Source organism: Salmo trutta, chromosome 23 (genome assembly GCF_901001165.1).
Source record: "Salmo trutta chromosome 23, fSalTru1.1, whole genome shotgun sequence".
Classification (NCBI taxonomy): Eukaryota; Metazoa; Chordata; class Actinopteri; order Salmoniformes; family Salmonidae; genus Salmo; species Salmo trutta.
Genome location: NC_042979.1, coordinates 23,573,210 through 23,594,699, shown reverse-complemented (window position 1 = coordinate 23,594,699; position 21,490 = coordinate 23,573,210). Strand labels below are relative to the sequence as shown.

General features: G+C 44.8%; 1 protein-coding gene across 1 annotated transcript in view; it reads left to right on the top strand.

Moving 5' to 3' along the window:
* LOC115160281 (transmembrane protein 132C-like) overlaps nt 1–17,391 on the top strand; it is a 40,785-nt gene extending 23,394 nt beyond the window's left edge. Inside the window, exons 3-9 of the mRNA XM_029710643.1 lie at nt 7,723–7,866; nt 10,395–10,566; nt 11,850–11,993; nt 13,257–13,465; nt 14,258–14,555; nt 14,633–14,824; nt 15,934–17,391. Coding sequence (XP_029566503.1) covers nt 7,723–7,866; nt 10,395–10,566; nt 11,850–11,993; nt 13,257–13,465; nt 14,258–14,555; nt 14,633–14,824; nt 15,934–17,391 — 2,617 coding nt within the window. The remainder of the gene's footprint in view (nt 1–7,722; nt 7,867–10,394; nt 10,567–11,849; nt 11,994–13,256; nt 13,466–14,257; nt 14,556–14,632; nt 14,825–15,933) is intronic.
* Nucleotides 17,392–21,490: the final 4,099 nt, after the last annotated feature.

The following is a 21,490-nucleotide window of genomic DNA, read 5'->3' as shown; positions in this document are numbered from 1 at the left end:
CATCTGAATGTTGCCCCCTATAATCATCGTCTGAATTTTGTCCCCATAATCATCTGAATGTTGTCCCCCCATCATCATCTGAATGTTGTCCCATCATCATCATCTGAATATTGTCCCCCATCATCATCATCTGAATGTTGTCCCCCATCATCATCATCTGAATATTGTCCCCCATCATCATCATCTGAATATTGTCCACCATCATCATCATCTGAATGTTGTCCCCCTTCATCATTTTCAGATGATGATGATGGGGACAGTCTTCAGATGATGATGATGGTTGTCCCCCTCATCATCATCATCTGAATGTTGTCCCCATCATCATCATCATCTGAATGTTTTCCCGCCATAATCATCATCTGAATGTTGTCCCCCATCATCATCATCTGAATATTGTCCCCCATCATCATCATCTGAATATTGTCCCCCATCATCATCATCTCAATGTTGTCCCCCATCATTATAATCTGAATGTTGTCCCCTATCATCACCAACTGGATGTTGTCCCCGCATCATCAATATCTGAATGTTGTCCCTCATCATCATCATCTGTATGTTGTCCCCCTATCATCATAATCTCAATGTTTTCCCCCATCATCATCATCTGAATAATGTCCCCCCCATCAGCATCATCATCTGATTGTTGTCCCCCCGTCATCATCATCTGAATGTTGTTGCCCCAATCATCATCATCTGATGGTTGTCCCCCCGTCATCATCATCTGAATATTGTCCCCATCATCATCATCTGAATGATGTCCCCCCATCAGCATCATCATCTGATTGTTGTCCCCCCGTCATCATCATCTGAATGTTGTCCCTCCTTTATCATCATCTGAATTTTGTCCCCCATCATCATCATCTGAATGTTGTCCCCCATCATCATCATCATCATCTGAATGTTGTCCCCCATCATCATCATCTGAATGTTGTCCCCCTTCATCATCATCATCATCTGTATGTTGTCCCACCATCCTCATCATCATCTGTACGTTGTCCCCCCATCATCATCATTATCTGAATGTTGTCCCCCCATCATCATCATCTGAATGTTGTCCCCCATCATCATCTGACTGTTGTCCCCCCATCATCATCTGAATGTTGTCCCATCATCATCATCTGAATGTTGTCCCCCATCATCATCATCTGAATATTGTCCCCCATCATCATCATCTGAATATTGTCCACCATCATCATCATCTGAATGTTGTCCCCCATCATCATCATCATCATCTGAATGTTGTCCCCCATCATCATCATCATCTAAATGTTGTCACCCGTCATCATCATCATTTGAATGTTGTCCCCCATAATCATCATCTGAATGTTGTCCCCCATCATCATCATCTGTATGTTGTCCCACCATCCTCATCATCATCTGTATGTTGTCCCCATCATCATCATCTGAATGTTGTCCCCCTTCATCATCATCTGAATGCTGCCCCCCTTTGCATCATCATCTGTATATTGTCCCCCCATCATCATCATCTGAATGTTGTCCCCATCATCATCATCTGAATGTTGTCCCCCCATCATCATCTGAATGTTGTCCCATCATCATCATCTGAATATTGTCCCCCATCATCATCATCTGAATGTTGTCCCCCGTCATCATCATCTGAATATTGTCCCCCATCATCATCATCTGAATGTTGTCCTCCGTTATCATCATCTGAATGTTGTCCCCCATCATCATCTGAATGTTGTCCCCCTTCATCATTTTCAGATGATGATGATGGGGACAATCTTCAGATGATGATGATGGTTGTCCCCCTCATTATCATCATCTGAATGTTGTCCCCATCATCATCATCTGAATGTTGTCCCCCATCATCATCATTATCTGAATGTTGTTCCCCCATCATCATCATCATCTGAATGTTGTTCCCCCATCATCATCATCTGAATGTTGTTCCTCCATCATCATCATCTGAATGTTGTTCCCTCCAAAAGCAATCACTGAAGCTGTAACAGACTTCATGGAGGAGGATTTCTTTCTTTGATCCTGTTTGTCATGTTTCAAACAGGTAGTCAGCTAAGATTAAATAGTAATGAGACGTTTGTATGTTATAAGACAATGCCCTGCTAAGCAATTAATATTCCAATTCAAAGACCTACAGTACCTATGAGAGCAAATACACTGAGTATACAAACCATTCGGAACTCCTTCGTAATATTGAGTTGCACCCCCTTTTTCCCTCAGAACAGCCTCAATTCATCTGGGCATGGACTCTACAAGATGTTGAAAGCATTCCATAGGGATGCTGGCCCATGTTGACTCCAATGCTTCCCACAGTTATGTCAAGTTGCCTGGATATCCTTTGGGTGGTGGACATTCTTGATACACGGGAAACTGTTGAGCGTGAAAAACCCAGCAGCGTTTCAGTAATTGACACACCTGACACCTTCTACCATACCCCGTTTAAAGGCACTTAAATATTTTGTGTCAAGGCTTAAAAATCCTTATTTAGCCTGTCTCCTCCCATTCGTCTTAACAAGTGACATTAATAAGACCTCTAGCAGACAGCTATATAATTATTAATTAGTTAGACATTTGCTGCTGCTCCGTCTGTTATTGTCTATGCATAGTCGCTTTAATAACTCTACCTACATGTACATTTTACCTCAATTAACCTTAAGCCCCGCACATTGACTCTGTACCGCTACCCCATGTATATAGCCTCGCTATTGTTATTTTACTGCTGCTCTTTAATTATTTCTTACTTTTTTAGGTATTTTCTAAAAAACTGCATTGTTGGTTAAGGGCTTGTAAGTAAGCATTTCACTGTTGTATTCGGTGCATATAACAAATACAATTTTATTGGATTTTATTGGATTTTTTGGGCACAGTTAGGTAACCATGAAAACTGGCATGACAGGCACCTATGACAGTGTCATTGTCTCCTGCACTTACCACCAACATTGTCTCCTGCGCTTCCCACCAACATTGTCTCCTGCGCTTCCCACCAACATTGTCTCCTGCACTTACCACCAACATTGTCTCCTGCGCTTCCCACCAACATTGTCTCCTGCGCTTCCCACCAACATTGTCTCCTGCGCTTCCCACCAACATTGTCTCCTGCACTTACCACCAACATTGTCTCCTGCGCTTCCCACCAACATTGTCTCCTGCGCTTCCCACCAACATTGTCTCCTGCGCTTCCCACCAACATTGTCTCCTGCACTTCCCACCAACATTGTCTCCTGCACTTACCACCAACATTGTCTCCTGCGCTTCCCACCAACATTGTCTCCTGCACTTACCACCAACATTGTCTCCTGCGCTTCCCACCAACATTGTCTCCTGCGCTTCCCACAAATGTTTATATTTGCCCGGGCCAGCTTGTTGCTGTCTGATGCTATTGTGTTGCCTGTGCAGTAGTTACACTATCTTGGTGATAATTATATATATATTTTTAAACATCCCTACATCCACACTATAGCTAAATAACTTAGCATTATTTAATGATGCTTTTCCAGCAAGATTGATCTGTTGAATATCTAATTTTAATTGAGGAAGATGAACACACAAACTGATAGAGTGAGAGGTGGAAATGCATTGTACCAGAGGCAGGTAGGCTTCCGGTAGGGATTAGGGATGCAGAAGATGATGATGAAGTAGGCCTAAAGCAAGAAGTTAAAAAGTTAGGTAATCATAAATTATTTGCATTATCTCAATTATCATTCTGTCACTGCATTACAATGTACATTTGTTTTAGCCTACAATTGGTATTGTCTTTGAAGCAAAACACATGACATGTATTTCGGGGAAATGCTCTAAATAGCATGTTGTTCAGTTGTGTTTATTTTCATACCAAAACATGAAACCAAAATTGCGCTAGCCTACTGGGTAAATTAATGATATTATCTATTAGGCCTACAGCTATCACAACCTATATTTTAAAAGCAATAAAATAGGTTTTGGGTTTAAATGATCACCAAAAAGGAGGGCTACCTCACCTCCCAATTCCCAATTCAATGAACCCCTGGCTATCAGATTACAACAAGGTTTACAAGGCCGAGTTAAAATGCCGATATTAAATTCAAAGCAATCGGCACACTGCCTAAACGGCTGACTTGCAAAGCAAACTGGTACTGTCTCTGCTTTCTAAAAGTGAGAGAAAAGGGTGCAGGCTGGCAGCTGCTCTCCGAGCGATGCTCTGCATGGTCCTAAAGACAGCCAAGAATACGGACTCAAATTATTTGAGCAATCATAGAGATCCTATTAAATTAATAGAGAGGCTGTCATAAACCCTCAAAGTTACAGAATGGGGTGAAATTGGCAGACATTATGGTCAGGGAGAAATCCAAACCAGTCAAATTGGAGTGAATAGCCGTAGAGGCATAATCCTGATTTTCCTTATGCAGGGGAAAAAAGACTTGTGATATATCAGAAATTGTGTAATATAATTATTGTCAACCTAAAATATTGTCATATAATCATAAAAACAGTTTATATGGGGTTTCATACCAATTTTCTGAATAACATCTCTAAAATATATGTAAACACAGACCATAAATGTCTCAAATGTATTTTCTTGGAAAGCTGAGAGTGTTATTATATAATTCAATATCAGTACTTGTTGCATTTGCAACTTGTCTAAGTCCTATCATCAACTGATTGGATTGACTGCATTGATTGAATGGAATGTTGGCATATTGGCAGTTCATTTGAAACAATTATGGAATAATTCCTCTAAAACTGTCTGGCTAGCTACAGTAGCTAACAAACACACAGTACCAGATAAATTCTTCAAATTCATTATTTTACACAATATCTTATCACATCACTGGCAAACCATGGTTGACCAACTCCCTGACCAAAATGGCTGACCTTTAAATCAAATCAAACCAAGCTTTATTTCTACAGCACATTTCAAACATGGAATGCAACGCAATGTGCTTTACAGGAAAATAACAAATAAAACAATGAAAATAAAAGCTGAAATATTTACTGCACAACAAACATAAGATAAAAAAACTGAAGAATTACACAAACCGAATGACTAAAAAGCACCCTAAGGAAAAGCTAAGCAAAAAATATGTGTTTTAAGATATCTTTTAAATATGTACACAGTTTCGGTCCCCCTTGGGTTCTCTGGCAGGCTATTCCAGAGGCTCCATGCCTCTTGGTCCTAGGTTTTGGGATAGTTAAAAGACCAGAGAAATTGAGGGACCTACTGGGTACATAACTTAAAAGCATGTCTGACATGTATTGGGGTGCACAATTGTGGATTGATTTAAAAACCAATCATCTGAAAATGAATTCTAAAACTCACAGGCAGCCAGTGCATAGACCTTAAAACCGGTGTAATGTGTGCTCTCCGTCTGGTCTTGGTCAGTAGCCATGCTGCAGCATTCTGTATGTTTTGCAGTTGAAAAGGCTTTCTTGGGTAGACCAGACAGGAGAGCTTTACAGTAGTCAAGCCTGCTTATAATAAAAGCATGGATGAGTCTCTCTGTATCAACCTGAGAGAGAAACGGACGCACCTTGGCAATGTTCCTCAGGGGGTAAAAAGCTATTTCAGTCACTTCCTTATGAGGAATTTAGGAATTTAGTTCAGAATCTGAAACAACACCTAGGTTTTTTACCTGGTGTTTTATCTTTAACGCCAGTGAATTCAAATGTGTGGCTAGATTCTCTCTCTGTGCTTTGGCTTCAACAATATGTACCTCAGTCTTGTCTTGATTTTGCTGGAGAAAGTTGTGAGCCATCCAAGTATTTAAATAATATATCCATGGACCTGTGTGTGTGTGTGTGTGTGTGTGTGTGTGTGTGTGTGTGTGTGTGTGTGTGTGTGTGTGTGTGTGTGTGTGTGTGTGTGTGTGTATGTGTGTGTTAACTGACCTGTGTGTGTGTGTGTATGTGTGTGTTAACTGACCTGTGTGTGTGTATGTGTGTGTTAACTGACCTGTGTGTGTGTTAACTGACCTGTGTGTTTGTGTGTGTTAACTGACCTGTGTGTTTATGTGTGTGTTAACTGACCTGTGTGTGTGTATTAACTGACCTGTGTGTTTGTATGTGTGTGTGTTAACTGACCTATGTGTGTGTGTATGTGTGTGTTAACTGACCTATGTGTGTGTATTAACTGAGCTGAGTGTGTGTATGTGTGTGTATTAACTGACCTGTGTGTGTGTATGTGTGTTAACTGACCTGTGTATGTGTAACCAAGACTAAGGAGATGATTGTGGACTACAGGAAAAGGAGCACCGAGCATGTCCCCATTCTCATCGACGGGGCTGTAGTGGAGCAGGTTGAGAGCTTCAAATTCCTTGGTGTCCACATCAACAACAAATTAGAATGGTCCAAACACACCAAGACAGTTGTGAAGAGGGCACGACAAAGCCTATTCCCCTTCAGGAAACTAAAAAGATTTGGCATGGGTCCTGAGATCCTCAAAAGGTTCTACAGCTGCAACATTGAGAGCATCCTGACCGGTTGCATCACTGCTGGTACGGCAATTGCTCGGCCTCCAACCGCAAGGCACTTCAGAGGGTAGTGCGTACGGCTCAGTACATCACTGGGGCAAAGCTGCCTGCCATCCAGGACTTCTACACCAGGCGGTGTCAGAGGAAGGCCTTGAAAATTGTCAAAGACCCCAGCCACCCCAGTCATAGACTGTTCTCTCTACTACCCCATGGCAAGCGGTACCGGAGTGCCAAGTCTAGGACAAAAAGGCTTCTCAACAGTTTTTACCCCCAAGCCATAAGACTCCTGAACAGGTAACCAAATGGTTACCCGGACTATTTGCATTGTGTGCCCTCCCCCCCTGCTACTCTTTGTTTATCTTATATGCATAGTCACTTTAACTATAGATTCATGTTGTCACGTCCTGACCAGTATAGAGGATATTTTGTTATTGTAGTTTGGTCAGGACGTGGCAGAGGGTAGTTGATTTATGTATTACGGGGTTTGTTGGTCACTGGTTTATGTTTATATTTCTATGGGTATGTTCTAGGTTAGTTTTTCTATGTGTAGGTTGGGTGCTGGACTCTCAATTGGAGGCAGGTGTTTCTAGTTGCCTCTGATTGGGAGTCCTATAAGTAGGTGTGTGTTTTATTTGTCACTTGTGGGTAGTTATTTGTTAGCACTGCTTTTGTTGAGCCTGCGTCTCTGTTCCTGTCGTTAGTTTGTTTATTGTTATTTCGTGGTGTTCTCATTGTTATAATAAAGATGTTGAGCACGCAACCCGCTGCGCCTTGGTCCCGTTCTATCTTCCACGACAGCTGTTACACATGTACATACTACCTCAATTGTCCCGACCAACCAGTGCTCCCGCACATTGGCTAACCGGGCTATCTGCATTGTGTCCCACCACCCGCCAACCCCTCTTTTTATGCTACTGCTACTCTCTGTTCATCATATATGCATAGTCACTTTAACCATACCCACATGTACATACTACCTCAATAAGCCTGACTAACCGGTGTCTGTATATAGCCTTGCTACTCTTATTTTCAAATGTCTTTTTACTGTTGTTTTATTTCTTTACTTACCTACACACACACACACACATACCTTCTTTTTTCGCACTATTGGTTAGAGCCTGTAAGTAAGCATTTCACTGTAAGGTCTACACCTGTTGTATTCGGCACACGTGACAAATAAACTTTGATTTGATTTGATTATTAACTGATCTGTGTGTGTGTATGTGTGTGTTAACTGACCTGTGTGTGTGTGTATGTGTGTGTTAACTGACCTGTGTGTGTCTATGTGTTCCAGAGCCACAGTGAGGAAAGGCATGTCGTTCAGTACAGCGAGGCCCAGTGACTCAGCCTTATGGGACATCGCCCTGGAGCCTGGCAGAAGGGGCGCAAACACCATCTCTGTCGTGTGTCAGAGGAAGACCACCAATCCCGGGAAAAGGTGTATAGCCCTTCATTTTCCTCAAACATCTTGAGTTTTGTAGGCTCTCTTAAATCTTAATAATGGCCTTCCTTTGTCATGTTCTTACTGATATGAGAAGTGTGAGATTATTGATGTACAGCATTTGTCCGAAGAGAAAGGTAGAAGAAACAAACAGGTTGTTTCTTATAGCTTTCCAGATTCTTAGAATTCTCTTCGTTAAAATGTCAGGAAGAAGAACAGATTGCAATTCTAGGACTTGATCGAGGGAAAAAAACAAATTAATTTAATCAGTTGCCTTGTTGGTGTGGTCCCGGCAGCTGTGCAGACAGCCGTTTATTGTGTGGAGCAGATCTCTGTTACATTGTGGTTAATCACTCTCCTTGTAAATAGACTGAAGTGACTATTCAGTACTTTTTGAACTGATAGATGTGGCACAGCTGCACTGATATTTGCTTAAGACACTTATTTCCCTGGTTTCTATAAGATATGTTATACGTAAATTGGGCCCAGTTTTCCCTGGTCAGTTCATGTGATCAGGAAAAACTCTGGGCCCTAGTTATAATCTCACGGAATATGGGCCAGTTTCCAGGACAGAGATCAAGCCTAGTCCTGGACTAAAAAGCATTCCTCAATGGAGAAATAGACTGTAGCACTAATCTGTGTCTGGGAAACCTGCTCTGTAACTACAAGGAATAACATACAGTAGATGACAATGTCAATCAGTTGTTTGTAAGGCTCTTTGAGATTATCATGATATCAGTAATAACATTAGTAATCCTCCTGTCTATCGCAGTGGGGGAGGGATCAACTGTGTTGATATGAACAGTTTAGAATATTTCTCCATGATGTCACTGACGGGGTGGTGACAGGTTAACAACCTCTCCCTCAACATCAGCAAAACAAAGGAGCACGCCCCCATCCTTATCAACGGGGCCGCCGTGGAGACGATCAAAAACTTAAAGTTCCTCGGTGTACACATCTCCGGGGAGGTGAAATGGCCAAACCACACAGCACCTCAAGATGCTGAAGAAATCTGGCCTGTCCTCGAGGGCCATCACAGTGTTTTACAGGAGCACCATCGAGAGCATAGTGTCGGGCTGCATCACAGCCTTGTACGGCAACTCCACCGCCAGTGACCGCAAGGCGCTAAAGAGGGTGGTACGCTCAGCCGAACGCACCATTGGATGCACACTGCCTGCCCTCCACAACACCTACAACACCACATGTTGCAGGAAGGCCAAGAAGATCATCAGGTACCCCAGCCACCCGAGCCATGCCCTGTTCTTCCCTTTTCCATCACTCAGACGTGGGCAGTATGGGAACATCATGGCAAAAACTGTAAGACTGGCCAAAAGCTTCTACCCCCAGACCATCAGGCTGCTGAATAGCCACCACTAGTCAGCACAGTGTCAATTATGTCAACATGAACAATTATGTGGTGCTATCATAACACTTCCTGATCCAGATGGAAAAACACACCTCTGCCCAGCAACCTCCTAGCACATACCATACCCCTCAGACAAACACACACACACACACACACACACACTCCAACCCGGCTCAGCGCGCCGCCTGTCCGGCCCACTTATCTGTAATCATCAGTAATCCTCAGTGCGTTATCCGGGCTTAACCGCTGGCTGGCACATTCCGGGCAAGATAAGGAGCCCAGATATTTCAAGTCCTGGTTGCGGTATTAACCAGTGAACAGACCAGTGAACGCCCAGAGGGGTGGACAGAAGTTACCCCCCTACCCACCCTAGCACTCTGAAACTGATGATAAGACCACAGATTTACAAGCTACGACCCCCAAAGCCCCCAGAGAGGGTTTCCAGGAAAAAGAGGGGGAATTACCACCTCTTTCTCCTCCATTCCTGTGCTGAAGTAATTGAGTGGAATCATGGTGAAAATGTTCCCCATAGAATCCTGTCCAATCTCTTTTATTGATGAATAAGTATATGTAGAGCAAAGCTATCTCGAGGTCTAAGCTGAAGAGGCTGGAAAAGTTGGGGGAGGGGGATTGATCTGCGGGCCTGATCCGAGAATGAAAGAGAGATGGAGGAGAGATGGAGAAGAGATGGAGGAGACAAATGGACAGATGAGGAAGGAGGGAGATATTGAGGAGAGAAGATGAAGAGAGCAGGAGGGAGGGAGACAGTGAATAATACAACACAGTAAACCAACACAGTATCCTACTGACAGCACCAAGGACAACCACTAAGGACATCCACACATCTGTTGTCTAGCAACTGTTTGACCAAACAGAGTGCTCTGAACACCCATCCCCTCCCCCGCCACCAGTTGCCCATCTCTGTATTACATACACTATAAGCAAGGTTTAGGTTAGAATATGATCATTTTATAATAACACTGGGGGTTTGAATGTGCATGTTAGATATAAGAGGGTCTTGTTGTTCTTGATTGCAGCATACATCTTGATGATTGCAGTATTCATGTCCATTCATGAGCTGTGACACATTGTATTGAATGCTACAGTGAATATCAGTAGGATGCAGAATGTGAATGTAACTGTATTTATGGATTGACAGGGGTCTGTTGGAGGTCTTGCAGCTTGACTTTGAGACCAAGGAGTTGACTGAGCAACAATTAGAGAGCCAGATGATCACATGGCGTTTGGAAACAGGACACATCAAGGATGTTGGCGTCATGAGGATCTATACCACCCAGAGAGACTACGTAGGCCTGACACCACTGGTCATGGTGAGGAGCATGTGTGCGTGCCTTTTATCTGTGTGCACGTGTGGCATTTTATTTGTATGCGTGCATGCACCTGTGTGCAGATGCACCTGGGTTTGTATGGCACAGCAGTAGTTGCATTAACAGTAACACCACCACTTTATTCTCCCTGCAGCGTGACAGTAAGTTGAATTACAGTCATGCTGGATGTGCAATTAAGTACTGTGTGGGTCTACCGTAAATGTATGTCTATTGTACTCTCATCTGGTTTGATGTTTTATGGAGGAGATGTTGGCTATAAAATAACAATAAAATGTGTGTGTACATGATTGAGAGAGCCCTGGAGAGGGGGATGTCAGGGGGGTGTCGATGTGGTCATTGTTGTACAGCTGAGTGCCAGCTGTATTGGCCTCTAGCTTTGATAACATCAGGGCTGTTCTGGCCCAGGTCACACTCTCCTTCAATGTTAAAGCAGTTGACGTTCATTGAGGATCAAACAGCCCCCGATAGGGAGGAATGAAACATCTTTATAACGAAGCCACAATGCTTTATACCATTTTTCCAAATGTACAAGTACAAGGTATAGATCTGGTTTGTCAGAAGATGGTATTACCACCTGTGTACTTGTGACAGGAATTAATCCCTTTTTCAAAGCGGTGTTGGTACTACAAAAACCATAGGGATTGCTTCAGTACAGTAGGTCTGTACAATACAATACAACTTTATTGTACTGGTAGTCAGTTTGGGTGACTTTCTGAATTGCGGTCAGCAGCTGTTGTGCTGTGCTGCTGAGTTCAGAATGACTTACAGGCTGCCGTGCAACATCTGTCGAGAGCTGCGATTAAATCTACATCAGCTGGGCCATACAGTCATCAGCCACTGTATCAGCCCCCTCGCCTTCTAGATTAGAACAAACATTATTAGAGAGTATCATGGCCAGAAAACACTTTAAAACCCATGTTCAACGAGGGGTTATAGAGCTATAAGAGAGATCTTATCAGCTGTAGACCAACCTTGATTTGTCTATTTATGTTTAGGAGGTAAGCAGTTAAACATATGCACAGACTTAACTGTACAAGGAAGTGCGTGAGTGCGTGTTCATGTAATTGTATTATTGTTCATTTTGTGCGTTCATGCGAGTGTGTGTACATGTGCATGCCAATCTTTGTGTAAATGTGTGTGGGTGTGTATGTGTGTGTGTGTTCTTGTGCGCATGCATGCTTATATGTGAATGCCCATTTTTGAATGTGAGTGTGTGGTTATATGCCTGCCTCACATGGTCACTCTGTCCCGTCTGTCACCTGTAGGACAGTGATGTACTGAACACAGCTGTTCTGACTGGTAAGAAAGTGTCTGCCCCAGTCAGGACTCTGGCTGTGGAGGCTGACGGCACTGTCACCGATGTCACCAACTATACCAACTGCAGGTCCACTGACGAGAACGTGCTGAAGGTACAGCTTTGGAAGCCCTGTTTCAATATTCACTTTTGCTCTACAGGTGTAGGATCTTAATTTGATCACCTTGTTGCAGGAGAACTTTGCTGCAATGCAGGACATTTAAAAATTGTAGTGTATTTGAGGTTTAAAAAGGCTGCTGAAGTTTATAATTTCCACTTTGACATTTCAGACTTGATTTTCCCTTATGAAAAATGTATCAACCTCTACAAAAATGTCCATGAATTATAATCCACATGTCCTGTTGCTGCAGGATTATTTTCCTGCTGCAGCAAACTGGCTCAAATTGAGATTCTATATCTACGTATCTGTATGTTGTAAGAGAACAAGACAAACGTCCTTATGACAATCATATTCAGAATCATTCAGAGACCATAATAAAAATCATACTTGCATGTGAAATGCATGTTTTTCGAGCAGATCTCGTGGAGCCAATGGCATAGGGACTTTACTCAATTAAAAGAGAGAGAGAGAGACGGAGAGATGAAAAGAGACAGCGAGGGGGTGAGACAGACAGAGACAGACAGAGAGAGGGTGACAGAGAGAGAGACAGAGGGAAACAGAGAGAGAGAACATTCACCCAGCAAATTTTGAAAAAGCTAGATAAAGAGCAGGAGTGCAAGTGAGGAAATTATATTATAGCCTAGCATTTTCCATTAAGAGGTCACTCACTTGAGCTAATCTTTTCAAGGTAAGGGTGGGTTTGTATTTCTGTATTATCACTTATGAAGACTGTAGAAATGTTTCCAGTTATTATATCACTCTCTCTTCCCAGTCAGTGACCCCTCTTAGAGCTAAGGACCTCACTGGGTTAGGGTAAAGGATCATCCGGTCTCCCGAGCACGGATATATTTCTATACACATACACACAGATACAATATGATGGTTCCACGGCATGCTCTTTCTTTCTTCTGTCTCTGTCATCACTTAGATTTATAAACCTTAGATAGCTAAGGGCTAGATCAAATCCGGACCGCATAAGATCTGCGTTATAACACAATTGAACATTTTACAGTCATTTCCGATTGAACAGACATATGCAGTGGAAACATTTTAATCGCGCTATAATGTGGATACTCGGTGGCCCAGTTTGAATCTAACCAAAGTCTATGTGACAATGGGCACAGGAACCTCAAATGACAGAAATTAATGGGCTAGTACATTATGGGCAAGTAGACTTCAGCTTGCTATCCACGTCACATAACTCCTCATGAAGAGGTTGTGTTCTTTAATAGCTCAGCATCCCCCTGTGTCCCCCAGGTGTCGGATCGTTGTGACTATGTGTTTGTTAATGGGAAGGAGACGAGGGGGAGGATGAGGATGGTGCTCAACTTCACCTACAGCTACCTGAGTGCACAACTGGAGATGAGTGTGTGGATGCCCCGCCTCCCCCTGCTTATCGACATAGCCAACCCCGAACTCAGCCAGATCAAGGGCTGGAGAGTCCCCGTGGCCGCTGGCAACAAGAGGTATGGTTTTGCTTTTAATAACAACTCTCCAGATACCAATGTTGGCCACATACCAATGTAAGACTTTGTCAACTACAAACTATTTAGAAATCCGCAGAGAGAGCTGATGAGAGAGCTGATGCCAAGACCTGCTGCAGCAAGGCTGGAGTTTGGCATTCGTGAAGGATTCAAAGAAGGATTTGATTGACAGATTGTTTGCACAAAACTTAATAACAAATCATCACAAGAGCCACTAGTAGTGACCCACTGCATAGTGACAAAGGATGAAATCCAATACCATTATTTGACAAATCTAAGTAGGAGTCCTAAAGCCTGTTTGTTTAGAAGTCTCATAGACAAGAGCTGTGCTGTTCAAACAGATAGATGATTCCAATAATACAGTAAGTACTATGAGAGAGAGGGTAGAGAATAGAAATCTTCCAGCTTATCAGCCTTGACTAATGCATATTGCTGTACTCTATAATAATAATCTATCATCACATCACTGTTAGTTACATTAGTGTGTTATTCCCCGTAGAAGGGCCATAGACTTGCTCTCAGAAAACAGGTCAGTAGGGTCTCACTCAATACTGAGTGTCTTACCGCTGCCTGGTTCTTACTCAATACACTGAGGTGGATGGATGGATTGTGTAGGGTGTTGTTGTTTTCTCTGGAGCTACACTCTATGTTTACATGGTTATGGTTGGTGTCAGAGCTAGCTACCCAAACCCATTCAACTCTCAGATTTTTCTTGAACCTCTTCCATCTGACAGTTTTCTTGTAAGAGTATACAATTAAGTGTTGTTTTCTCAGGACCAGCTGGGACAGTGAGGAAGAGGAGGAGATGAGGAAGAGCAGAGGCTGCATGCTACAGTACCAACACACTGTGGTCAGGGTGCTCACACCCTTTGTGGCCGAGCCGTCGGACCCATCTCCAGACCCCATGGTAGGGGGATTGGGAGGGTCTCTGGAGACTTTCCTGGGGCCAGACTGGCAGGTGGATGTCACCAGGCTGGTGCGCTACTCTCTCAGGGTAGGAGACCAATCTATAGCCAGACTACAGGCTGGGACTGTACTGCAGGGACGCGCTGCAGGGACCACCACTCTACAGGTAATGTGTGTATGTTTGTGTGTGTGCATGTGTGTGTTTGTTTGTGTGTATACTAATGTGTGTGTATAATGTTGCAGGTGATGTCTCCTCTGTCTGACTCGATCCTGGCTGAGCGGATGGTCAGGGTTCTGGAAGACAAAGTGAGTGTGACAGAGCTGGGAGTGCAACTGGTCTCTGGCCTCTCTCTGTCCCTCCAGCTCAGCCCAGGGAGAAACATGGCCATCATTGCCACGGCTACAATACAGGAAGTCATGCAGAGACCCAAACAGGTAAATAAACAAATTATGTTATATCAAACCTCATTCAAAACGATTATACAAAATAAAGTACATCCAAAGAACAAGCCCCAATAGTGGAAAACCTGTACCCTCAAAGCGCTTCACAGATATTCAGCAAGAAAATAATACATTTCACAGTGAATAACAGTAACCTGCTAGCCTAGCAGCATGTGGTTTGTCCCTGTGATTCCTGTGTGTGTGAGTTAATAGTGTCCACAGCTCAGGACTGTAGTACTGTGGCCACGCTGTGAGCCAGACAGAGTGCAAGGACGCAGTTTAACAGCTTACACATTAGCCATGGCAGCATGCCCATTCAAAAACACTTCCCAAACTGTGAGGGGGGATACCATTAGGCCAGCACTATGACAGCCCTGTGCTGCCAGGGGCCTGGCCAATCGCTAACTTGACTCAGTCAATACTCAACCTATTAGAACGGAGTTAGTGCACATGCTCATTTGTTTCTATGATGGGCCATGTAAAGTACAATTCCAAGCTATGCAAATGTATTTCACCTCAGAATATAGGCCATGCCTCTGGCTCCAATCGTTCATTATCAGCTAACAGCTCTATGGTTCTATTGAACTGACTGTGGTGGGAGTAATTCATTTACATTGCGCCCTCTGGTGGCTAGTGCTAATGGTTTGTATTCTCCATCTATACTGATATTGATCCCCTGTGGTTAAATTGAGTTTCATGCCATGATGTGATAGGACTGTGGTCTGTGATACAATAGCCCCCAAGCTAATTATAGTGAGATTAACAGAGGCAATTCTTAGATACCGACAAAATTAGGGATTAGCTATCATGTCAACCCAACGGACAAAATGCTAATGCAGGAATTGAAATAACTGTGCAATTGTGAATCATTGGGTTGCATGAGAATTCTGTGGAAAGATGCAAAATCAGCTCCTGCTTTACCACCTACTCTTATGCATTGACACATCTATTTATGAGAGTGAATATTTGGAAATGAATTGATGTTCTGGATGTCTGACACTCTGCACATGGGGAGAATATGGATTTCCTGATTGTATTTTGACCTATTTTAGAGAATTCCAAGCCCTCTCCTTATCCTGTCTCTGTGTTATTTCCATGTTTAGGAGGCACTGGTCAGCTGCTGGATCCAGTTCAGCGACGGCTCAGTGACCCCTCTGGACCTCTTTGACCGCAGCATCTACTCCCTGACTGTGACCTCCGGGGACAAGAGTGTGGGGACCGTGCGCCGGACCCCCCAGTCAGCATTTGTGGTGGCGGAGGGTGAGGGTCAGGGGGCGCTGGTGAAAGCTGAGCTGAGGATCTGTGAGGAGTGCCAGAAGTCTAAGAGGAAGAGCAAGCTGGTGGTGGGCAATGGGCTTCTTAGGGTCACTTTCCAGAAAGGCAGCAGGATGGACGGAGGGGTCACTGGTGGTGGTGCTACTGGCTATGGCAGTGAAGGTTCAGAGTCAGAGGTAGAGCCTGAGCCAGTCGTGACATCACCACGGGAACTCACGCCAGTTGTGACCTCACCACGGGCTCTGACCGAGGGAGATGGAGACAGACGCTCGTTCAGGAGCACCGTGCCAGACTGCCAGGACAGCACTGTAACTGATGTTACCACGTCAACAGCCAGGGATCAGAAAGTGGCTGGAGGTGGCATCTCTACCATCAGAGAGGGCATCAGCAGCACCACCACCAACACTGATAGTAGTACCACCATCAGGGGAAAACCTGGCACGGACAAACCTCAGGTGTCTGGCAGACCTGGCAGAGACAGAAGCCTGGGCAGAGGACAGGGGCTGAGGAGAGACTGGGGGAACCTGGTGGAAAACCCCAACCAGAAGAAAGAGATGCCCAAAGCAGAGGCACCACCCCAGAAAGAGCAGCCCAAGCCACCCCAGGTGGTGGAGAGTGACCTGGTGAAGACGTTCAAAGCCATGTCAGACCTGGAGATTGGCATCTTCGCGCTGGTGGGAGTCTCTGTCCTGGCCATCCTGGCCTTCCTACTCAACTGCGCCTCCTATAATCTCTGCTTCCGTGTCAACAAGACCCCTGTCCAGGGCAACCCAGACCCCAACGGCCCCAAGGAGCATAGGCACGACTGGGTGTGGCTGGGGACCAGCACAGGGCCAGCGCCGCACAACCCACCCCAGGTCTCCACCATCAAACGGGAGAACCACGGCTCTATTGAGTCCCACTGCAGCCTGCAGAGACAATGCTCCACAGATAGCCACCGTGCTCTGGAGAGCAGCCTGAGTATGAGTGCTATCCCAGAGAGGACTGCAACCTTGGGTAGGAGGAGCAGCTCCCAGCAGGTTCCCACCCTGGACCCCATGGCTCAGGATTCAGCCACCCTCCTAGCCAAGCCAACCCGCAGCGATCCACTCCACTCCCCCACCAGCAAGAGGAATCAGGTCCAGTTCACCACCTTCACCACACTGGACATTAAGCACTTGGCTGCCCTGAAGAGGAACGGAGTGGACTTTAACTGGGCCAGTCAGGCTGGGGGAGCTGGGGAGCCTAAGGGGCCACTACCTGACATGCTATGGCCTGTAGTCACACCCCTGGGCCAACCACAGTGATACTCCACATGGGTTCTCTGTGTGTGTGTGTGTGTGTGTGTGTGTGTGTGTGTGTGTGTGTGTGTGTGTGTGTGTGTGTGTGTGTGTGTGTGTGTGTGTGTGTGTGTGTGTGCATTTGTGTGTTCTGAACCTGTTTAAGTGTTTAAATGTGTACAACTTAGTGAGGATACACTTTCTAGTACACATGGAGTATACACATATTAATAGGTGTAAGGTCTCTTCCTTTCCATTAAGTCACACACATGACCAAATTACCAAATTAATGACCAGACCTCATTAATACGGATGGTGAAAAGTGTTGTATGCTTATAACTGCAAATAATGTACTGTATATTTCTACAGATTATTGTTTACACATTTCTAACTGTTTAAATGCATTTAATTACTGTTTCATTTCATGTCACTTTTGAATATTTGTATGGGAAAATGCATCATGATATATTTGTATGTGGTTATACACTTTCCAGGCTTTGTATATTTCTATCACTCCTCAACAGAATAGCTTTAGAGTTTGTTCAATTTGTCAGAAAAAATGCAATATTTATAAAATATATTATTGTAAAGTTATTTTATGCATACCCCCCTTTTCAGTGGATATTTATTCAAATTGTATGTGTTATACAAACACAGTTCAGAGTTTGAATTTAATATTTGCACCAAACGAACAATTAAGTTACCTCTGCTACAAGACTTCCCTTGGGAGAAAGAGTTTTTCCATTTGTAAAAAAAGGTCTAATCTTGTCCTCAGCACAGAGTAATACATTTTAAAAGAGATAATTCATTTTATCATGTGTAAATGAAGACAAATGGTGCTCTGTCTGTGCAATACTGTTGCCTTTTTTAGGTTGAAAAGGGATGTTAAATTCCTATGAGATTTATAGTGGAACTGAAAGCATTTTAGCAAAATCAAATCTTATTAAAATCTGTTCATAAAAAGGAACAGGCCTTCCTGTGTCATCGGGTGCTGTAGGTGGCCTGGAGGGCGGGTAGTTTGCCCCCGGTAATGGGTTGGGCAGACCACACCACCCTCTGGAGAACCTTGCGGATGCAGGTGGTGCAGTTGCCATACCAGCCTAACAATATGCTTTCAATTGTGCATCTGTAAAAATTTGTGAGGGTTTTAGGTGACAAGCCACATTTCTTTAGCCTCCTGAGGTTGAAGAGACTCTGTTGCGCCTTCTTCACCACGCTGTCTGTGTAGGTGGTCCATTTCAGTTTGTCAGTGATGTGTATGCCAAGGAACTTGAAGCTTTCCACCTTCTCCACTGTGGCTCCGTCGATGTAGATGGGGGCTACACAGTCTGCTGTTTCCTGAAGTCCACGATCATCTTCTTTGTTTCATTGAAATTGAGTGAGAGGTTGTTTTCCTGGTGTCACACTCCCAGATCCCTCACCTCCTCCCTGTAGGCTGTCTCATCATCGTTGGTAATCAAGCCTACTACTGTTGTGTCATCTGCAAACTTGATGATTGAGTTGGAGGCGTGCTTGGCCACGCAGTCATGGGTGAACAGGGAGTACAGGAGGGAGTTGAGCACACACCCAGTGTTGAGGATCAGCGGAGTGGACGTGTTGTTTCCTACCTTCACCACCTGGGGGCGGCCTGTCAGAAAGTCCAGGACCCAGTTGCACAGGGAAAAGTTCAGAACCAGGGCCTGAAGCTTAATGATGAGCTTGGAGGGTACTATGGTGTTGAATGCTGAGCTATAGTCAATAAACAGCCTTCTTACACAGGTGTTCCTCTTGTCCCGGATAGGGAAGTGTGCATAGTGATGGTGATTGCATCGTCTGTGGATCTATTGGGACAGTAAGAAAATTGAAGTGAGTCTAGGGTGGCAGGTAAGGTAGAGGTGATATGATCCTTTACTCGTCTCTCAAAGCACTTCATGATGACAGAGGTAAGTGCTACGGGGTGATAGTCATTAAGTTCAGTTATCTTTGCCTTCTTGGGTACAGGAACAATGGTGGCCATCTTGAAGCATGTGGGGACAGCAGACTGGGATAGGGAGAGATTGTATATGCCCGTAAACACACCAGCCAGCTGGTCTGCGCATGCTCTGAGGACGCGGCTAGGGATGCTGTCTGGGCCGGCAGCCTTGCGAAGGTTAACACATTTAAATGTTTTGCTCACGTCAACTACGGAGAAGGAGCAGGTAGCAGGCTGCATCGGGGTCACTGTGTTATCCTCAAAAAATGTGAAGAATGTGTTTAGCCTGTCCAGAAGCAAAACGTCGGTCTCGGCGACATGGCTGGTTTTGCTTTTGTAGTCCGTGATTGTCTGTAGTCCCTGCCACATATGTCTCGTGTCTGAGCTGTTGAATTGCAACTCCACTTTATCTCTATACTGATGTTTATCTTGTTCGATTGCCTTGTGGAGTGAATAACTCCACTGTTAATATTCTGCCATATTACCAGTCGCCTTGCCATGGTTATTTAAATGCGATGGTTCGCGCTTTCAGTTTTGCGCGAATGCTACCATCTATCCATGGTTTCTGGTTAGGGTAGATTTTAATAGTCACATCTCCTATACACTTCCTTATGAACTCACACACCGTATCCGCGTATGCGTCTAGATTATTTTCAAAAAGCTACCCGGGTACATATCCCAGTCCACGTGATAAAAACAATCCTGAAGCGTGGATTCCGATTGGTCAGACCAGCGTTGAATAGTACAGGCACTTCCTGTTTGAGTTTCTGCCTATAGGACGGGAGGAGCAAGATGGAGTTGGTCAGATTTGCCAAAAGAGATTTTCTTTGTTAAAACCCCCAGCTACAATAAATGCACCCTCAGGATATGTTGTTTCCAGTTTGCATAAAGTCCAGTGAAGTTCTTTGAGGGCCGTCGAGGTCTCTGCTTGAGGTGGGATGTAAACTGCCGTGGCAATGACGGAGGAGAATTCTCTTGGGAGATAATATGGTCAGCATTTAATTGTGAGGTATTTTAGGTTGGGTGAACAAAATTACTTGAGTTACTGTATGTTCCTAGAATTACACAATGAGTCGTTAATCATGAAACACACCCCTCTGCCCTTCTGTTTCTCGGAGAGATATTTATTCCTCTCTGCGCGATGTACTGAGAATCCTGCTGGCTTTACTGACTCTGACAGAGTATCCCAAGAGAGCCATGTTCCGTGAAACAAAGTATGTTACAGGCCCCGATGTCTCTCTGGAAAGAAATCCTTGCTTGAAGCTCATCAACTTTGTTATCCAAAGACTGAACATTAGTGAGTAATATACTCGGAAGCGCTGGGTGGTGTGCACGCCCCCTAAGTTGAACCAGCAAGCCACCTCGAGTGCCTGTTTTGGGTCGGCCCCTGGAATAAGTTAAATTGCTCTGGGGAGAGTGAACAAAGGATCTCTCCAGGGAAGTCCTATTCCTGGTCGTAATGCTGGTAGTTCTGGTGAGTTACCGCCTCAGGACTCCTCAGGACTTTAAACGGCCCCACACACTGCGGCCCCAGCTTCCGGCAGGGCAGGCGGAGGGGCAGGTTTCAGGGCCGAGAGCCAGACCCGGTCCCCTGGTGCAAACACAGGGGCCTCACTGCGGTGCTGGTCAGCGCTCTTCTTCTGCCGTCCACTCGCTTTCGTTAATGCTTCCTGGACGGCTCTCCAAGTGTCCTTCGCGCGCTGTACCCACTTCTCCACCGCAGGAGTCTCAGTCTGGCTCTGGTGCCATGGAGCCAGGACCGGCTGGTAGTCCAACACGCACTGGAATGGTGACATGTTAGTAGATGAGTGACGGAGGGAATTTTGGGCTACCTCTGCCCATGGGACGTACTTCGCCCATTCTCTGGGCCGGTCCCGGCAATTCGACCTCAGAAACCTACCCACATCTTAGTTCACTCTCTCCACCTGCCCATTACTCTCGGGGTGGAAACCCGAGGTCAGGCTGACCGAAACCCCCAACCATTCCATGAACACCCTCCAAACTCTGGACGTGAACTGGGGACCCCGATCAGAAACGATGTCCTCGGGCACCCCGTAGTGCCGAAAGACATGGGTAAACAGGGCCTCCGCAGTCTGTAGAGCCGTAGGGAGACCGGGCAATGGGATGAGATGGCAGGACTTCGAAAAACCGATCCACAATGACCAGGATCGTGGT